Genomic DNA, 20,172 nt, shown 5'->3' with positions numbered 1-20,172 from the left:
AGTGCTACCAAAAATTTTAAAAACACTGAACATGTATCCCAGCCGGGCTAATGGTGTAGGTTGTATTCCCTTAAAAACCCAAAAATGATAGCCTGAAGACCCGACACAGAAACCAGGACCTCAAACTCCGTAGAAACTGGACTCTAGAATCATGTGACTTTTTACAGGTCCTGTTGAAGGGCCTACAATTGGAAATCATCCAAAAAATTAGGAGTTGAAGGGTTTTTTTAGTCAGGTGACCAGACATGGTAACTCTGGTTCTCCGTCTCACTAGAACCTGGACCTCAGGGCTCTGATAGGACCATGTGACCTATTACAGGTCCTGTCGAAGTGCCTACTCTATAAAATGACCCTTCCGAACCTAAAACATGAGGAACCTAAATGGCCTCTCAAAGTTCCAGTCAGGAGACAAGACACAGTAAGCACGGTCCTCATCTCAATGGTCTCTGATAGGATCATGTGACCTTTTACAGGCCCTGTTGAAGGGCCTACCCTAAGAAAGAACTAAAGGTTTCCTTTAAATGGCCTCTCAATCTTCTAGTCAGGATCGAAACACAGTAAGCAAGGTCCTCATCTCAGTAGACCTCAGGGCTCTGGAAGGATCCTCAACAAGTCCAGAAATCAGTAAAGCTCAATGTTGGACTAGGGTTTCTTGGGCCCACCATATACAATAATTTGTGTGGCCCAATCACCACTAACCCTTAACGGGTGGTCACAAGTTGGTTCTTTGGGGCTCATTATTGGAACTTGGAACTTTCGGAGCTCATTATTGGAACTAAAAACTTTGGTCCACTGGAGGTCCAACCAACCCAAGGCAAGTCCAACCCTCTGCTGGACTGGATTTCATTGTCCTTACGAACAGGATCTAACAGGCCTACCTTCTGGAGCTACCTTTGGACACAAAACATTAAGAGTTCTTTAAACGGTCTCTCAAAGTGCCAGTCAGGATAAGAAAATGTCTGCCTTTATACCACTTTTCCAAAATATTTTAGCCCCTTGAGTGGAGGACATGGAGGATGATTGGCTTTTTAGTGTATAGAAGTCAATAGCTACTTTTATTACTGATCGACGCGTCCATGTTCTGCTGTAAAGCAGATTTTAATTGCTGTAAAAACAAAATGGCCGCCTCATAATCGCATGCAGAATATTGCAAAAGTTACAACAGCCACCCCCATCCCGATTAACAGAAAAAAACCCCCAAAAGATTACAGGAATTAATTAACTTTGTGAACCGCGTCCCTCACACTGCGGACAAATGGTCAGAATGAAAGACCTATGATCACCCGCTGGAATAACCAACCAAAAAACACCAAGGCATCCGATATTACGCAGTGGGGGATGTTTAGCCGTGTGTCATGTGAAAACATTTTGATAAAGTTTTTGGTTTTATTTTGAATATTTTCTTTTTCGTTACTATGACACCTTATGGGGGCCTCCCATTTAGAGGGAAAGTTTACCTCATAAATTTATCAACAAATACCCATGGAGCAGCCAATCAGAACACTGCTTTCATTTTCAAATGAACGTTTGAAAAATAAGAGGTGGAATTCGATTGGTCGCCATTGGCAACAACTCAGTTTTTTTGAATCTCATCCATTGTTCTCACGGAAGCAGAGACCTTGAATGACCTCCTGGATCCCCTGGCATTAATGGCAACATCGATCCATGAAACGTGTTGACATTTGTTGTATACATTTCCTGATAATTTACCTTGAGAAAGTGCTGAACTAAGTGTCTCTCGTGTGGACATGTCATCAACTCGAGAGACGTCTTAATTAGCGCAGGTCTCGTTTCTCTCGCATTGTATAAATAGAGCGTCTTCCGGAGATTATTCAGCGGCCGATGAAGGGTCGTGGACACTTTGACGGATACACTCGATAGAATTACATAGGAAAACGTCTCGAGAAATCAGTCACGTTACCATGAGCAGGAAGAGATTCATAAATCCACTTAAAATTCAAAAAATGTTACAAAAATATTTCCTCAAAATTTTATTTGTTTATGCAAAGCCCAGCTTTCCCATGAACCTGAAGGGTTGGGATGTTTAGTAAAGATACTATACAGAAAGTTACCAGAGCCCACAACAAAAATGGCCATTTGTATCACATGACTATCTTGGACAACAAACAAAATGGCTGCTTACATATCACACAGTTATCCTGAACAACAAACAAAATGGCCGCTTACATATCACACAGTTATCCTGAACAACAAACAAAATGGCCGCTTACATATCACACAGTTATCCTGAACAACAAACAAAATGGCCGCTTACATATCACACAGTTATCCTGAACAACAAACAAAATGGCCGCTTACATATCACACGACTACCCTGGACAACAAACAAGACTATAACCTATATTTAACACAACTATTATGGAAGATTATCAAAATGGCTGCATGCATCTTACACAACTATTGTGGACAACAAACAAAATGGCTGCCAATATATATGACAGGACTATCCTGGACAATAAACAATATTATAACCCATATATAACACAATTATTATAGAAAACAATCAAAATGGCTGCCGATATCTCCCTGATCTTGGGACGGCAACCAAAGTCTCCGTCTATAGATCACACTACTACTATGAACAACAACCAAAATGGCTGCCTGTATCCCAAACAGGTTTACCTGATGACAGACAAGATGGACACATATATTATATAGCATACCTTGCTAGTTGTATATATGAGTTGCCTATATTAATATGTAGGCGGACATTTAGTTTTTTTTCTGACGCAAGGTATGCAACAATATATATGTTTCCATTTTGTCTGTCATCAGATAAATTTGTTTGGAATATCGGCGGCCATTTTGGTTGTTATTTATGATAGTTGTGTGATCTGCAGGTGGCCATTGAGGTTTGTTGTCGATGATAGTTGTATGATATATAACCCGCCATTTTGTTGGGTTTTTTTTTGTCCAGGTTGTGTGATTTGTAGGTGGCCATTGTATTTGTTGTATATTAATGTGTAGGCAGACATTTTGTTTTTTATCGAACAACAAACACCTACAAATCACACAACATACCTTTCCTGGACAAAAAAACCCCAAAATGGCCAGCTATCACCAACAACAAACCTCAATGGCCACCTACAAAATGACAAAACTTTCACTAATAACAACCAAAATGGCCGCCTATATTCCAAACAAGTATATTTGATGACAAACTAAATGGCCACATATGTATGACATAACTTGTCCTGGACAAAAAAATCAAAATGGCCGCTCATATATCATTATAGACAACTAATTTATACAACTATCATTGACGACGAACTCACTGGCTGCCTATAAATCACATAACTATCATGAATAACAACCAAAATGGACACTCACAAGTCATACAACTATCCTGGATTACGACCAAAATGGCCGCCTATACACCCCACAAGAACCCTGCTGCTACCCCCACTATACTTGAGTTTCTGGTTTTCTCCGTGGAAGGGTCTAGTCTGACAATTTTTTGGGGGACTTTTTCGTGTCATGAACTGCAGACGTCACATCTCCATTGCGACAAAGCAGAAGTCGTTCTAGTTGAGCGTTGTGGAAAGTTCTTACGTAAACAAGTTTTACCTTTTTCTACGAATTTTGAAACTTCTGTATTTTCACAACCTGATGACAAATTTTGGAACTTTCGGGTTCAACTTCTTTTTTTTCTTTTTTTCTCTCTTTTTTTTTACGTGAGACATTGTCAGGCCTGTCTCTGTTTTTGAGCTTCCATACATTTCATGGGGTGTCTTGATTTTAGTTATTACCCACTAAAGCAGAATTATGCTAAATTGATTTAAAATTCCAAAAATTGATGGCCCTTTTCAGCTAAACTGGGGGGCGTGTCCTCACACTGCTGTGCTCTGAGCTCTCTGTATTGAGCTGTTGTACAGCCCTTTCCCTATGCTCTGAGTGACTGCTGTAGGCCTCTCCGGCATCACAAGGGATGTGTAACGTCCTATGCACTCCCACAGTGAGCTTGGAAAGTCTACAATCCTGAATTATAAATCCATATATCACAGTCCTGCTGCTACTAACCATATACACAACTATGTACAATTACACATCTCTTCATGGGCACAGAAGTGTGAGGACACTCCCCCTGTACACTTGAAAACAAGATACAATTCAGGAATATAAATGCATTTTTCACAGTCCTGCTGCTACTAACATACACAGATGTATGATTAAATAGTTCTCAAGGGCCAAGACTGAACTGAACTGGTCTCAGTGGCGCAGAGAACAGCAGTGTCAGGACACATGCCCAGTGCACTTGGAGAAGCTACAATCCTTTTTTTCACAGTACTGCAGCTACTGACAATAGTATGACAAAGGTATGATTACACATGTCTCCATTGGCAATACCTAACACTGTCTACAGTTCAAAACAAAGTGCACAGAGCACAGTAGTGTGAGGAAACTTGAAAACAAGCCTCAATCCTGGGATAGAAATCCATTTTTTCACAGTCCTGCTGCTACTAACAACATACACAAAGGTCTGATTACACATCTCTCCAGGGACAATACTTTGTGTCCATGGACCCCATCTAAACCAGGGAAAAGACTGTGGATATAGGGGGCGCTATACACTCCACCATCACATTTCTATTACATTGAACATGAGAAGAGGTCAAAGGTGAGAAATTTATCCCAAATGTCCCCTCCAAAATAAACATCCCCAAGAATCAGATAATTATGGGCATCACATGAGAAAGATGCCACCGCGTAGGGTCAACCCGAAATTAGCTTCAGGGCGACGACTAGGAATTCGGTAATGAGATTATGGGGGTCACGAAATAAAGATAATGGGGTGGGCGGGTCACGTTCCCAGGTCTGTCATGTGACGGCACTGCCTCTGTCTTCCCATATATTCCTTGCCACTTCCAGGATGATGGATGTCGGGTCCCCGTCCCTATAGATTGCGGAAAATTAAGTGCAGTTATTTATAGGTGACCTTCAGCTCATGTCAGAAGATGATGAGGGTGATGATGAATTATGGAAGAGATCCTGTTCCCAATGTTACCCACTGGAGGACCCGACATATCCATCCATTACAATAACATAAAGGTGCAATACCTCATCTCTCCAGGGGTGGCATTGTGGGGAAAACAAACACTTCCAGGTGATCTGATCGCTGTGATCATCTGATCTGTGATCTGCTTATCATCCTGGGGTAGTTACAATTAAAAGGGAGTGTCCAAGGTGGAATATGAGGCTTGAAGAGACCAAGAATCATCGACGAAGAGCGATCACACAGGATTTATATAAACCATAAGACAATCTGTAACTTAAGGATAACGATTTCCAATGTTGACCACTGGAGGACCCTGCAGGTCCAGTCATTACACAAATAGTAATTGATTTCAATAAGAACAGTGTAATACCCAATCTCTCCAGGGGTGGCACCATGGGGAAATCGACCACGTGTTGATTGCTGTGATTATCTAAGAAGGATTATCCAAAACCGACTCGTGTAGTATTCACAAGGTAAGCATAGTGCCGGCCCCCTGTAGTCACAGTGATGACTCTATTAGCCACAATGCTACCCCTAGTAGCCAATAGTCACAGAAATGCCCCAGTAGTCATAGAGATGCCATAAGTAGTCACAGGAATGCCCCCAATATCCAGTAGTCACAGTGATGCCCCACAGTAGCCAGTATTCATAGTGATGCCCCACAATAGCCAGTGTTCACAGTAATTCCCCCATTAGTCATAGTGATCCCCCAGTAGCCACAATGATGCCACAAAGTAGCCAGTATTCACAGTGATTCCCCCAGTATCCAGTAGTCATAGTGAAGCCCCAGTAGTGACAGGAATGCCAGCAGAAGTCAGCAGTCACAGGAATGCCCCCAGTTGCCAGCAGTCACAGTGATGTACCCAAAAGCCAGTAGCCACAATGATGCCCTACAGTAGCCAGCAGTCACAGTGATGCCCCCAATAGTCAGCAGTCACATGAATGCCCACAGTAGCCAGCAGTCACAGTAATGCCCTGCCCCCAGTAGCCAGTAGTAACAGTGATGCCCCACAGTAGCCAGTAGTCATAGTGATGCCCTACAGTAGCCAGCAGTTACAGTGATGCCCCCAGTAGTCACAAGAATGCTCACAGAAGCCAGCAGTCAAAATGATACCCCCAGTAGTCACAGGGATGCCCCCAGTATTCACAAGAATGCCCCATTAGACCAGTAGTCACAGTGATGCTCTCAGTAGCCAGTAGTCACAGAGATGTAGTAACAGAGATGTAGTAACCAATAGTCACAGTGATGCCCCCAGTAGCCAGCAGTCACAGAAATTCCCTAGTCACAGGAATGCCCCCAGTAGACAGAAGTCAAGAAGATGCCCCCAGTAGTCACAGTGATGCCCCTTAGTAGCCAATGGAAAAACATAATTTTTTAAAAAACAGCTTACGTTGTTCCTCTCTGCACCTTCTCTTTGCTCTTGCTGACTTCCTCACTCCGATGCTGGAGCTGCGGCACAGGCGATGTGTGATGACATCATGCATCCACCTGTGACTTCTCTGGACAGGGCGCCCGGCAGCCTTTGGCACGGTGTAGGCGATTGCATCTTCATACACATCATTGCGATCACGGCCAGTGTGATAGATTAAGAGCAACTGAAAGCTCATGTGAGGAGGTAGGAGCCGGCACTGCGTCAATCGGAAAACACATATTTCTGATGGTCTTAGGTGACCCCTGTGAAACGGTTGTTTGACCCCCAAAAGGTTTGCGTGCCACAGGTTGAGAATCCCTACACCAGAGGTTTCAAGGTGTAATCAGTGTAATACCTCATTTCTCCAGGGGGGGCACTGTGGGGAAATCAAACATTTCCAGGTGATCTGATCTGTGATCATCTTATCATCCTGGGCCTCACTATGGTGTCCTATGACTTCCTGTGTCATGCTCCGCCCCCTTTTTATATAAAAGATGATAATTTCCTTTAAATATTCTTAGACCCTAAAATGAAAGAATTAAAAAACCGTGACCCAGATTCTGACGTGTTGTCGGAAACCCCCTTTACCTCGGGTAGTGATGTCATCGGCCTGGACAAGATTCGCTTTCATTTCTGGAGAATTTCCTTTTATCTTACTTGACAGATGGCGCTGGTCATTGTTTTTCGTTTCCGTTGTTTTGGGGCTGATAACGGATCCCATGTGGTCGCCGCAGCTCATTACGCCCCGGGATAGACAATTCCTTACATGTCATAGAGATGTACAGTGTGTGAGCGAAGCGTAAAATCACAAACAGGAGATGAATTAGTTCCCTGGAATGTTGTAACAACCTGATATATAATATGTTACAGCACAACCGCTACATGTGTACAGATCAGCCGATACAGATGTAGCAGAGCTGAGGGGGTCTGTACAGGTTACCTCAGGATCAGTACAGAATAGTGAGTGCAGCTCTGGGGTATAATACAGGATGTAACTCAGGATCAGTACAGGATAAGTAATGTCATGTATGTACACAGTGACTGCACCAGCAGCAGAATAGTGAGTGCAGCTCTGGGGTATAATACAGGATGTAACTCAGGATCAGTACAGGATAAGTAATGTCATGTATGTACACAGTGACTGCACCAGCAGCAGAATAGTGAGTGCAGCTCTGGGGTATAATACAGGATGTAACTCAGGACCAGTACAGGATAAGTAATGTCATGTATGTACACAGTGACTGCACCAGCAGCAGAATAGTGAGAGCAGCTCTGGGGTATAATACAGGATGTAACTCAGGATCAGTACAGGATAAGTAATGTCATGTATATACACAGTGACTGCACCAGCAGCAGAATAGTGAGTGCAGCTCTGGGGTATAATACAGGATGTAACTCAGGATCAGTACAGGATAAGTAATGTCATGTATGTACCCAGTGACTGCACCAGCAGCAAAATAGTGAGTGCAGCTCTGGGGTATAATACAGGATGTAACTCAGGATCAGTACAGGATAAGTAATGTCATGTATGTACCCAGTGACTGCACCAGCAGCAGAATAGTGAGTGCAGCTCTGGGGTATAATACAGGATGTAACTCAGGATCAGTACAGGATAAGTAATGTCATGTATGTACACAGTGACTGCACCAGCAGCAGAATAGTGAGTGCAGCTCTGGGGTATAATACAGGATGTAACTCAGGATCAGTACAGGATAAATAATGTCATGTATGTACCCAGTGACTGCACCAGCAGCAGAATAGTGAGTGCAGCTCTGGGGTATAATACAGAATGTAACTCAGGATCAGTACAGGATAAGTAATGTCATGTATGTACACAGTGACTGCACCAGCAGCAGAATAGTGAGTGCAGCTCTGGGGTATAATACAGGATGTAACTCAGGATCAGTACAGGATAAGTAATGTCATGTATGTACACAGTGACTGCACCAGCAGCAGAATAGTGAGTGCAGCTCTGGGGTATAATACAGGATGTAACTCAGGATCAGTACAGGATAAGTAATGTCATGTATGTACACAATGACTGCACCAGCAGCAGAATAGTGAGTGCAGCTCTGGAGTATAATACAGGATGTAACTCAGGATCAGTACAGGATAAGTAATGTCATGTATGTACACAGTGACTACACCAGCAGCAGAATAGTGAGTGCAGCTCTGGGGTATAATACAGGATGTAACTCAGGATCAGTACAGGATAAGTAATGTCATGTATGTACACAGTGACTGCACCAGCAGCAGAATAGTGAGTGCAGCTCTGGGGTATAATACAGGATGTAACTCAGGATCAGTACAGGATAAGTAATGTCATGTATGTACACAGTGACTGCACCAGCAGCAGAATAGTGAGTGCAGCTCTGGAGACACGTATGTACACAGTGACCTCTCAGTACACCTCTCCGGATGAGCTCATCGGTTGCTACTTTTAGTAATATGTGTGATGTGTCTCCGGAATACGTCGCCCGTTCCACCCTGTATCAGTTCTGCCTATGAGGTCATAGGTCGCAGGTATAAATATCAGGGCAGTGTGCTGGTTGGGGTATCAGGGATGGGAGTGGAGATGTCTCATCCTGTTTGGGAGTGTAAATCTTTACAGGAAAAGGAGAATTTCAAAATATGACACAAATGGCAGAAATATTGTGATGTAATCCGCCCCCTGGATGACACTGGGGGGTTCACAGCCGTTGGTAGCAACACAGTAGTTTTTCCATTGTATTACAAGTTCCTTATGGAAACTGAAACAATCTATTGTTAATGCAATGAAGCAGTCACATTCAAAGAATATCAAAATGTATTCCATCCCTGCACCCCTGCTGCACTCACTATTCTGCTGGTGCAGTCACTGTGTACATACATGACATTACTTATCCTGTACTGATCCTGAGTTACCTCCTGTATTATACCCCAGAGCTGCACTCACTATTCTGCTGCTGGTGCAGTCACTGTGTACATACATGACATTACTTATCCTGTACTGATCCTGAGTTACATCCTGTATTATACTCCAGAGCTGCACTCACTATTCTGCTGCTGGTGCAGTCACTGTACATACATGACATTACTTATCCTGTACTGATCCTGAGTTACATCCAGTATTATACTCCAGAGCTGCTCTCACTATTCTGCTGCTGGTGCAGTCACTGTGTACATACATGACATTACTTATCCTGTACTGATCCTGAGTTACCTCCTGTATTATACCCCAGAGCTGCACTCACTATTCTGCTGGTGCAGTCACTGTGTACATACATGACATTACTTATCCTGTACTGATCCTGAGTTACATCCAGTATTATACTCCAGAGCTGCACTCACTATTCTGCTGCTGGTGCAGTCACTGTGTACATACATGACATTACTTATCCTGTACTGATCCTGAGTTACATCCTGTATTATACTCCAGAGCTGCACTCACTATTCTGCTGCTGCTGCAGTCACTGTGTACATACATAACATTACTTATCCTGTACTGATCCTGAGTTACATCCTGTATTATACCCCAGAGCTGCACTCACTATTCTGCTGCTGGTGCAGTCACTGTGTACATACATGACATTACTTATCCTGTACTGATCCTGAGTTACATCCTGTATTATACCCCAGAGCTGCACTCACTATTCTGCTGCTGGTGCAGTCACTGTGTACATACATGACATTACTTATCCTGTACTGATCCTGAGTTACCTCCTGTATTATACCCCAGAGCTGCACTCACTATTCTGCTGCTGGTGCAGTCACTGTGTACATACATGACATTACTTATCCTGTACTGATCCTGAGTTACATCCTGTATTATACTCCAGAGCTGCACTCACTATTCTGCTGCTGGTGCAGTCACTGTACATACATGACATTACTTATCCTGTACTGATCCTGAGTTACATCCAGTATTATACTCCAGAGCTGCTCTCACTATTCTGCTGCTGGTGCAGTCACTGTGTACATACATGACATTACTTATCCTGTACTGATCCTGAGTTACCTCCTGTATTATACCCCAGAGCTGCACTCACTATTCTGCTGGTGCAGTCACTGTGTACATACATGACATTACTTATCCTGTACTGATCCTGAGTTACATCCAGTATTATACTCCAGAGCTGCACTCACTATTCTGCTGCTGGTGCAGTCACTGTGTACATACATGACATTACTTATCCTGTACTGATCCTGAGTTACATCCTGTATTATACTCCAGAGCTGCACTCACTATTCTGCTGCTGCTGCAGTCACTGTGTACATACATAACATTACTTATCCTGTACTGATCCTGAGTTACATCCTGTATTATACCCCAGAGCTGCACTCACTATTCTGCTGCTGGTGCAGTCACTGTGTACATACATGACATTACTTATCCTGTACTGATCCTGAGTTACATCCTGTATTATACCCCAGAGCTGCACTCACTATTCTGCTGCTGGTGCAGTCACTGTGTACATACATGACATTACTTATCCTGTACTGATCCTGAGATACATCCTGTATTATACCCCAGAGCTGCACTCACTATTCTGCTGCTGGTGCAGTCACTGTGTACATACATGACATTACTTATCCTGTACTGATCCTGAGTTACATCCTGTATTATACTCCAGAGCTGCACTCACTATTCTGCTGCTGCTGCAGTCACTGTGTACATACATGACATTACTTATCCTGTACTGATCCTGAGTTACATCCTGTATTATACCCCAGAGCTGCACTCACTATTCTGCTGCTGGTGCAGTCACTGTGTACATACATAACATTACTTATCCTGTACTGATCCTGAGTTACATCCTGTATTATACCCCAGAGCTGCACTCACTATTCTGCTGCTGGTGCAGTCACTGTGTACATACATGACATTACTTATCCTGTACTGATCCTGAGTTACATCCTGTATTATACCCCAGAGCTGCACTCACTATTCTGCTGCTGGTGCAGTCACTGTCTACATACATGACATTACTTATCCTGTACTGATCCTGAGTTACATCCTGTATTATACCCCAGAGCTGCACTCACTATTCTGCTGCTGCTGCAGTCACTGTGTACATACATGACATTACTTATCCTGTACTGATCCTGAGTTACATCCTGTATTATACTCCAGAGCTGCACTCACTATTCTGCTGCTGGTGCAGTCACTGTGTACATACATGACATTACTTATCCTGTACTGATCCTGAGTTACATCCTGTATTATACTCCAGAGCTGCACTCACTATTCTGCTGCTGGTGCAGTCACTGTGTTCATACATGACATTACTTATCCTGTACTGATCCTGAGTTACATCCTGTATTATACTCCAGAGCTGCACTCACTATTCTGCTGCTGGTGCAGTCACTGTGTACATACATGACATTACTTATCCTGTACTGATCCTGAGTTACATCCTGTATTATACCCCAGAGCTGCACTCACTATTCTGCTGCTGGTGCAGTCACTGTGTACATACATGACATTACTTATCCTGTACTGATCCTGAGTTACATCCTGTATTATACTCCAGAGCTGCACTCACTATTCTGCTGCTGGTGCAGTCACTGTACATACATGACATTACTTATCCTGTACTGATCCTGAGTTACATCCAGTATTATACTCCAGAGCTGCTCTCACTATTCTGCTGCTGGTGCAGTCACTGTGTACATACATGACATTACTTATCCTGTACTGATCCTGAGTTACCTCCTGTATTATACCCCAGAGCTGCACTCACTATTCTGCTGGTGCAGTCACTGTGTACATACATGACATTACTTATCCTGTACTGATCCTGAGTTACATCCAGTATTATACTCCAGAGCTGCACTCACTATTCTGCTGCTGGTGCAGTCACTGTGTACATACATGACATTACTTATCCTGTACTGATCCTGAGTTACATCCTGTATTATACTCCAGAGCTGCACTCACTATTCTGCTGCTGCTGCAGTCACTGTGTACATACATAACATTACTTATCCTGTACTGATCCTGAGTTACATCCTGTATTATACCCCAGAGCTGCACTCACTATTCTGCTGCTGGTGCAGTCACTGTGTACATACATGACATTACTTATCCTGTACTGATCCTGAGTTACATCCTGTATTATACCCCAGAGCTGCACTCACTATTCTGCTGCTGGTGCAGTCACTGTGTACATACATGACATTACTTATCCTGTACTGATCCTGAGATACATCCTGTATTATACCCCAGAGCTGCACTCACTATTCTGCTGCTGGTGCAGTCACTGTGTACATACATGACATTACTTATCCTGTACTGATCCTGAGTTACATCCTGTATTATACTCCAGAGCTGCACTCACTATTCTGCTGCTGCTGCAGTCACTGTGTACATACATGACATTACTTATCCTGTACTGATCCTGAGTTACATCCTGTATTATACCCCAGAGCTGCACTCACTATTCTGCTGCTGGTGCAGTCACTGTGTACATACATAACATTACTTATCCTGTACTGATCCTGAGTTACATCCTGTATTATACCCCAGAGCTGCACTCACTATTCTGCTGCTGGTGCAGTCACTGTGTACATACATGACATTACTTATCCTGTACTGATCCTGAGTTACATCCTGTATTATACCCCAGAGCTGCACTCACTATTCTGCTGCTGGTGCAGTCACTGTCTACATACATGACATTACTTATCCTGTACTGATCCTGAGTTACATCCTGTATTATACCCCAGAGCTGCACTCACTATTCTGCTGCTGCTGCAGTCACTGTGTACATACATGACATTACTTATCCTGTACTGATCCTGAGTTACATCCTGTATTATACTCCAGAGCTGCACTCACTATTCTGCTGCTGGTGCAGTCACTGTGTACATACATGACATTACTTATCCTGTACTGATCCTGAGTTACATCCTGTATTATACTCCAGAGCTGCACTCACTATTCTGCTGCTGGTGCAGTCACTGTGTTCATACATGACATTACTTATCCTGTACTGATCCTGAGTTACATCCTGTATTATACTCCAGAGCTGCACTCACTATTCTGCTGCTGGTGCAGTCACTGTGTACATACATGACATTACTTATCCTGTACTGATCCTGAGTTACATCCTGTATTATACCCCAGAGCTGCACTCACTATTCTGCTGCTGGTGCAGTCACTGTGTACATACATGACATTACTTATCCTGTACTGATCCTGAGATACATCCTGTATTATACCCCAGAGCTGCACTCACTATTCTGCTGCTGGTGCAGTCACTGTGTACATACATGACATTACTTATCCTGTACTGATCCTGAGTTACATCCTGTATTATACTCCAGAGCTGCACTCACTATTCTGCTGCTGCTGCAGTCACTGTGTACATACATGACATTAATTATCCTGTACTGATCCTGAGTTACATCCTGTATTATACCCCAGAGCTGCACTCACTATTCTGCTGCTGGTGCAGTCACTGTGTACATACATAACATTACTTATCCTGTACTGATCCTGAGTTACATCCTGTATTATACCCCAGAGCTGCACTCACTATTCTGCTGCTGGTGCAGTCACTGTGTACATACATGACATTACTTATCCTGTACTGATCCTGAGTTACATCCTGTATTATACCCCAGAGCTGCACTCACTATTCTGCTGCTGGTGCAGTCACTGTCTACATACATGACATTACTTATCCTGTACTGATCCTGAGTTACATCCTGTATTATACCCCAGAGCTGCACTCACTATTCTGCTGCTGCTGCAGTCACTGTGTACATACATGACATTACTTATCCTGTACTGATCCTGAGTTACATCCTGTATTATACTCCAGAGCTGCACTCACTATTCTGCTGCTGGTGCAGTCACTGTGTACATACATGACATTACTTATCCTGTACTGATCCTGAGTTACATCCTGTATTATACTCCAGAGCTGCACTCACTATTCTGCTGCTGGTGCAGTCACTGTGTTCATACATGACATTACTTATCCTGTACTGATCCTGAGTTACATCCTGTATTATACTCCAGAGCTGCACTCACTATTCTGCTGCTGGTGCAGTCACTGTGTACATACATGACATTACTTATCCTGTACTGATCCTGAGTTACATCCTGTATTATACCCCAGAGCTGCACTCACTATTCTGCTGCTGGTGCAGTCACTGTGTACATACATGACATTACTTATCCTGTACTGATCCTGAGATACATCCTGTATTATACCCCAGAGCTGCACTCACTATTCTGCCGGTGGAGTCTCTACATTGTAATATGCATCGCAGAATTTAAAATAATAGCTTTTTCTCCTGTATATAGTTGCTCACATTCTGCTGACCTTTTATTTTTCTCCTATTTGCTGACCTTTTGCTTGTTTTTCCACAGCTGACGACTCCAAATTTTCCAGTGGTGGTGAAAATGGGGCACGCTCACGCAGGAATGGGCAAGGTAAGAGATGTGTCAGCGCTGTTTACATTCGGAGAGGTGACATTACACAGAAGCCTCTTATCCTCTCCCAGCTGTGCGCTCAGCCCTGTGCTCTGTGTAAACTATAGGGGTTTGTTTTGCAGTTTCTTGTGTCCGAATGTTTCGTGAGACTTTTCAACCAAAATATTAACTTTTTGAGGCATCACATTTTTTACACAAGTTCCAAAATGGCCGCCTTAGCCGTTTTTAGGTTTCAGTTCTCTACGTACAAGGGATGAATGGTCACTGAGGAGACATCATCTTGTGGGACTCGAGGTCAGCGCTAGTGAAGCCACCACACACATTTTTAGACACAAAAGTAAAGGGAACACTAAGTCATCTCTTATGTCCAAGGATCTGACCCCTTGGGGACAAATTGGGAAAATTGTCACCTATTGTTATCGAGGATAACGACAACAGGTGCCACCTTCAGATCCATGAGAACTTCTTTGTTCCTCACGATGGCCAGCTTGATGACCTTCGCAGATGACTATGAAACAACTTTCGAGACGTGACTGATACATGGACCTTCGAGACCTTGACTCTGATTGGGAGTGGTAGATCTTCAATGGGAATCTTTGCACCCCCAATGAGCAACCAAAAGCTGGGCTAGAAGTTCCAGATTTCCTACTTGATACCTCATGACCGCGGTCTCCAACCTGTGGCTCTCCAGTCACTGTATAAACAGAACTCCATGTTGGCTTTGATCAAGTTGGAGGACACATCTCCACAGCTTCTTGGCTATATTGAAGTATTCCCAAGTTGGCCAAGGTACAGGGGTACTCTGCTTTGGATAAACATTGATTTGGATCCTCCGATTGGGGCAGCAGGTTACTAGGACTGGATTGGATGACTTGATCGAGCTTGAACACCGGATGTCACGGTAGGTCAGTCCTACTGTAGGCCTCATTCACACCTATCAGGGTCAACATGGTTAAGCAAGATGAAGGTGAGGTGTGTGACAGTATAGGTTCCTACTAGGTTACTCCCGGTGTAGGTGACAGGTCCCCGCCAGATGGTATGAGGGAGACCTGTGATGATAGAGGCTAGCCAGGGATTCACAGAGAAAATGGAGATGAGGTAAACTCACCGTTTCTTTATTAGTAAAATTTGTAGAACGCCATCAGCAGCAGGAAACCGGCTGGCCCAAAATCCTTCCTCTGAGGGCCATCAGGGCTGTTAGTTTGGATAAATAGGCCTCTGGATAGTAGTAACCAGTAGTACCTCAGCCTTATCCAGTGGTCAGCTAGGCTGGAATTCTAGCTACGAGTTGAGTCCATGTTTAGAAACCTTTGCTGAGTCTGGAATGTTCTGGGAAAAGCAGCCAATCACAGCCTGCTTCACCTCAGGATAGATACATTTTAACATAAATAAAACCATGAACTCCTTGGTAGACATACACTCACCGGCCACTTTATTAGGTACACCTGTCCAACTGCTCGTTAACACTTAATTTCTAATCAGCCAATCACATGGCGGCAACTCAGTGCATTTAGGCATGTAGACATGGTCAAGACAATCTCCTGCATGTCTACATCAGTATGGGGAAGAAAGGTGATTTGTGGCCTTTGAACGTGGCATGGTTGTTGGTGCCAGAAGGGCTGGTCTGAGTATTTCAGAAACTGCTGATCTACTGGGATTTTCACGCACAACCATCTCTAGGGTTTACAGAGAATGGTCCGAAAAAGAAAAAACATCCAGTGAGCGGCAGTTCTGTGGGCGGAAATGCCTTGTTGATGCCAGAGGTCAGAGGAGAATGGGCAGACTGATTCGAGCTGATAGAAAGGCAACAGTGACTCAAATCGCCACCCGTTACAACCAAGGTAGGCAGAAGAGCATCTCTGAACGCACAGTACGTCCAACTTTGAGGCAGATGGGCTACAGCAGCAGAAGACCACACCGGGTGCCACTCCTTTCAGCTAAGAACAGGAAACTGAGGCTACAATTTGCACAAGCTCATCGAAATTGGACAGTAGAAGATTGGAAAAACGTTGCCTGGTCTGATGAGTCTCGATTTCTGCTGCGACATTCGGATGGTAGGGTCAGAATTTGGCGTCAACAACATGAAAGCATGGATCCATCCTGCCTTGTATCAGCGGGTCAGGCTGGTGGTGGTGGTGTCATGGATCCATCCTGCCTTGTATCAGCGGCTCAGGCTGGTGGTGCTGGTGTCATGGATCCATCCTGCCTTGTATCAGCGGCTCAGGCTGGTGGTGTCATGGATCCATCCTGCCTTGTATCAGCGGCTCAGGCTGGTGGTGCTGGTGTCATGGTGTCTTTGGGCCCCTTGGTACAACGCCACAGCCTACCTGAGTATTGTTGCTGACCATGTCCATACCTTTATTTGCACAATGTACCCTGTAACATCTGATGGCTACTTTCAGCAGGATAATGCGCCAGGTCATAAAGCTGGAATCATCTCAGACTGGTTTCTTGAACATGACGATGAGGTCACTGGACACAAATGGCCTCCACAGTCACCAGATCTCAATCCAATAGAGCATCTTTGGGATGTGGTGGAACGGGAGATTCACATCATGGATGTGCAGCCGACAAATCTGCGGCAACTGTGTGATGCCATCATGTCAATATGGACCAAAATCTCTGAGGAGCTTCCAGCACCTTGTTGTATCTATGCCACGAAGAATTGAGGCAGTTCTGAAGGCAAAAGGGGGTCCAACCCGTTACTAGCATGGTGTACCTAATAAAGTGGCCGGTGAGTGTATATACATGCTTAGGTGATCAGTCCTACTAGATCCATTAATCAAGAACTCCAGGCTTAAATTTAGTAATGGCCCAACTTCAGGACATCACAGAACTTCTAAGTACTTCCTACTTTACCATAGACTTCAAGGTACAGCGGTAGGTGACTGTTTTGGACCCATCAGCCAATAGGGTCCCGTTACAGGCATGGTGATATCGTTTCTTATATCCGATGACGGACCGGTTAGTGAGTACATATGCTACCACTATGAATGTCTTGAAGATGTCCTCACCTAGAAAAAGACTAGTCCATTGTCTTGTTTTTCTCTTCTTTTTACTTTAAGATAGTTATTGGGGCAGAGTGGCCTCCCATATAGGTGCTCCAGTGTTGTCACATTTTGGCCCAGTGAAAGACATTAGAGTTTGATTTCGATCCTTCCTCAGTGGTTGCTGAGGAAGTCCATATTCTTACATTAGCCCTTCTACAGGAAAACGTCTTGAAGATGCCCTCAGGTTAAGCCCTACTACTCCATAGATGTCTAACCACCTGGTGCTTCGACTGGTCAAGAGGAACTAATGAGGGTAATTTTATTCACTCCCCACATTAGGGGCTACATAGTTGATCCATATGCCACCACTAGTTCTGCTTAATGAGAACGTCTAGAAGATGCCTTCAAGTATAGACCACTTCTCCACAGATATCTACCTACCTGGTGCCTCAACTGGCCAAGAGGGACTAACGGGGGGGATTGATTTTGCTCCCCAAATTAGGAACTACTTAGTCGATCCATATGCCACCACTAGCTCTGCTGTATGAGAACGTCTAGAAGATGCCCTCAAGTATAGACCACTTCTCCACAGATATCTACCCACCTGGTGCCCCAACTGGCCAAGAGGGACTAACGGGGTGATTGATTTTACGCCCCAAATTAGGAGCTACATAGTTGATCCATATGCCACCACTCGCTCTCTTTAATGAGGAAGTCTAGAAGATGCCCTCAAGTATAGACCACTTCTCCATGGATATCTACCTACCTGGTGCCTCAACTGGCCAAGAGGGACTAACGGGGGGATTGATTTGACTCCCCAAATTAGGAGCTACGTAGTCGATCCATATGCCACCACTAGCTCTCTTTCATGAGAACGTCTCGAAGATGCCTTCTAGTATACACCACTTCTCCATAGATATCTACCCACCTGGTGCCCCAACTGGTCAAGAGGGACCATAAGGTGCGATTGGTTTTGCTCCTCGCCCATAGGTAGGTATAGTATGCCTCATACATAGAGGACTATCCCGATGGCTTGTCCTCTTTAAAAGTCACCATGGCACTTGTGAAGTCACCGTCATCTCCCCCCGGGGATTTTGGGTTGAAAAACAGTGAGTTTGTTGAATACCAAGTGTTAGATTTATGACGGGTGTAAATGTGCGCAGGATTGACGCGCTAATACTCGCGGCCCCGTTGGGACGGTCACTTCAGCTCATAATGGTCTATGGAAAACATTCCCTTCCACCACCGAGGGAACATTGTGTCTCCATCCAGCGAAGCCGCGGATTACATTGTCCTGGCTCGGAGAACAAGAGAACATTTCTGGTCGGGGGATTAGTACATTTTGCCCCTGTGAAATGATTATTTATGACGTATCCCTTATAAGACGAGAGTCGCTCTAACACCTTGACCAAGGTATCTCGAATTACCCAAAAACCTCAGAGTAATCACCAGTGACATCGACTACCGAGCCAGAGCTCCGGAACTTTCCATTCTACGCTTCAACTGGAAGGTTGGACACCCAAGAAATATTATTCCTTGCCTGGGTACAGGACATGTTATGCCGAGACGTCTCTGCAGGACGTGGGAAGCTTTCTTCTCACTCATGGGGAGTCCCGACATCACCGGGAGAGAGGAGATGGAGGAGGTCTGAGGGATCACACATCACTGTCATTAGTGGGCGGATATTACCGGGGGATCGGGAGGATGGAGAGAAGTGTAAGGGTGGAGGATGGACCTCAATGTAATCACTAATACTTCTAATAACTAGGTAACAGATAGATAGATATTAGATAGATAGATATGAGATAGATAGATAGATAGATAGATATGAGATAGATAGATAGATATGAGATAGATAGATAGATAGATATGAGATAGATAGATAGATATGAGATAGATAGATACGAGATAGATAGATAGATATGAGATAGATAGATAGGAGATAGATAGGAGATAGATAGATAGATAGATAGGAGATAGATAGATAGATAGGAGATAGATAGATATGAGATAGATAGATAGATAGATAGATAGATATGAGATAGATAGATAGATATGAGATAGATAGATAGATATGAGATAGGAGATAGATAGATAGATATGAGATAGATAGATAGATAGATAGATAGATATGAGATAGGAGATAGATAGATAGATAGATGATAGATAGATATGAGATAGATAGATAGATAGATATGAGATAGATAGATAGATAGATATGAGATAGATAGATAGATATGAGATAGATAGATAGATATGAGATAGATAGATAGATAGATATGAGATAGATAGATAGATATGAGATAGATAGATATATATGAGATAGAT

At 43.7% G+C, this 20,172-nt stretch overlaps 1 protein-coding gene across 2 annotated transcripts in view; it reads left to right on the top strand.

Annotated features, from left to right (window-relative positions):
• The window catches only part of SYN3 (synapsin III), a 221,593-nt gene that overhangs the window by 183,174 nt on the left and 18,247 nt on the right, over positions 1-20,172 (top strand). For both annotated transcript variants that reach the window (XM_072145126.1, XM_072145125.1), the window contains exon 7: positions 14,792-14,854. In XM_072145126.1, coding sequence (XP_072001227.1) covers positions 14,792-14,854 — 63 coding nt within the window. The remainder of the gene's footprint in view (positions 1-14,791; positions 14,855-20,172) is intronic.

This window comes from Engystomops pustulosus, chromosome 4 (assembly GCF_040894005.1).
Source record: "Engystomops pustulosus chromosome 4, aEngPut4.maternal, whole genome shotgun sequence".
NCBI classification, from domain to species: Eukaryota; Metazoa; Chordata; class Amphibia; order Anura; family Leptodactylidae; genus Engystomops; species Engystomops pustulosus.
This window is presented reverse-complemented; position numbering and strand designations above follow the sequence as displayed.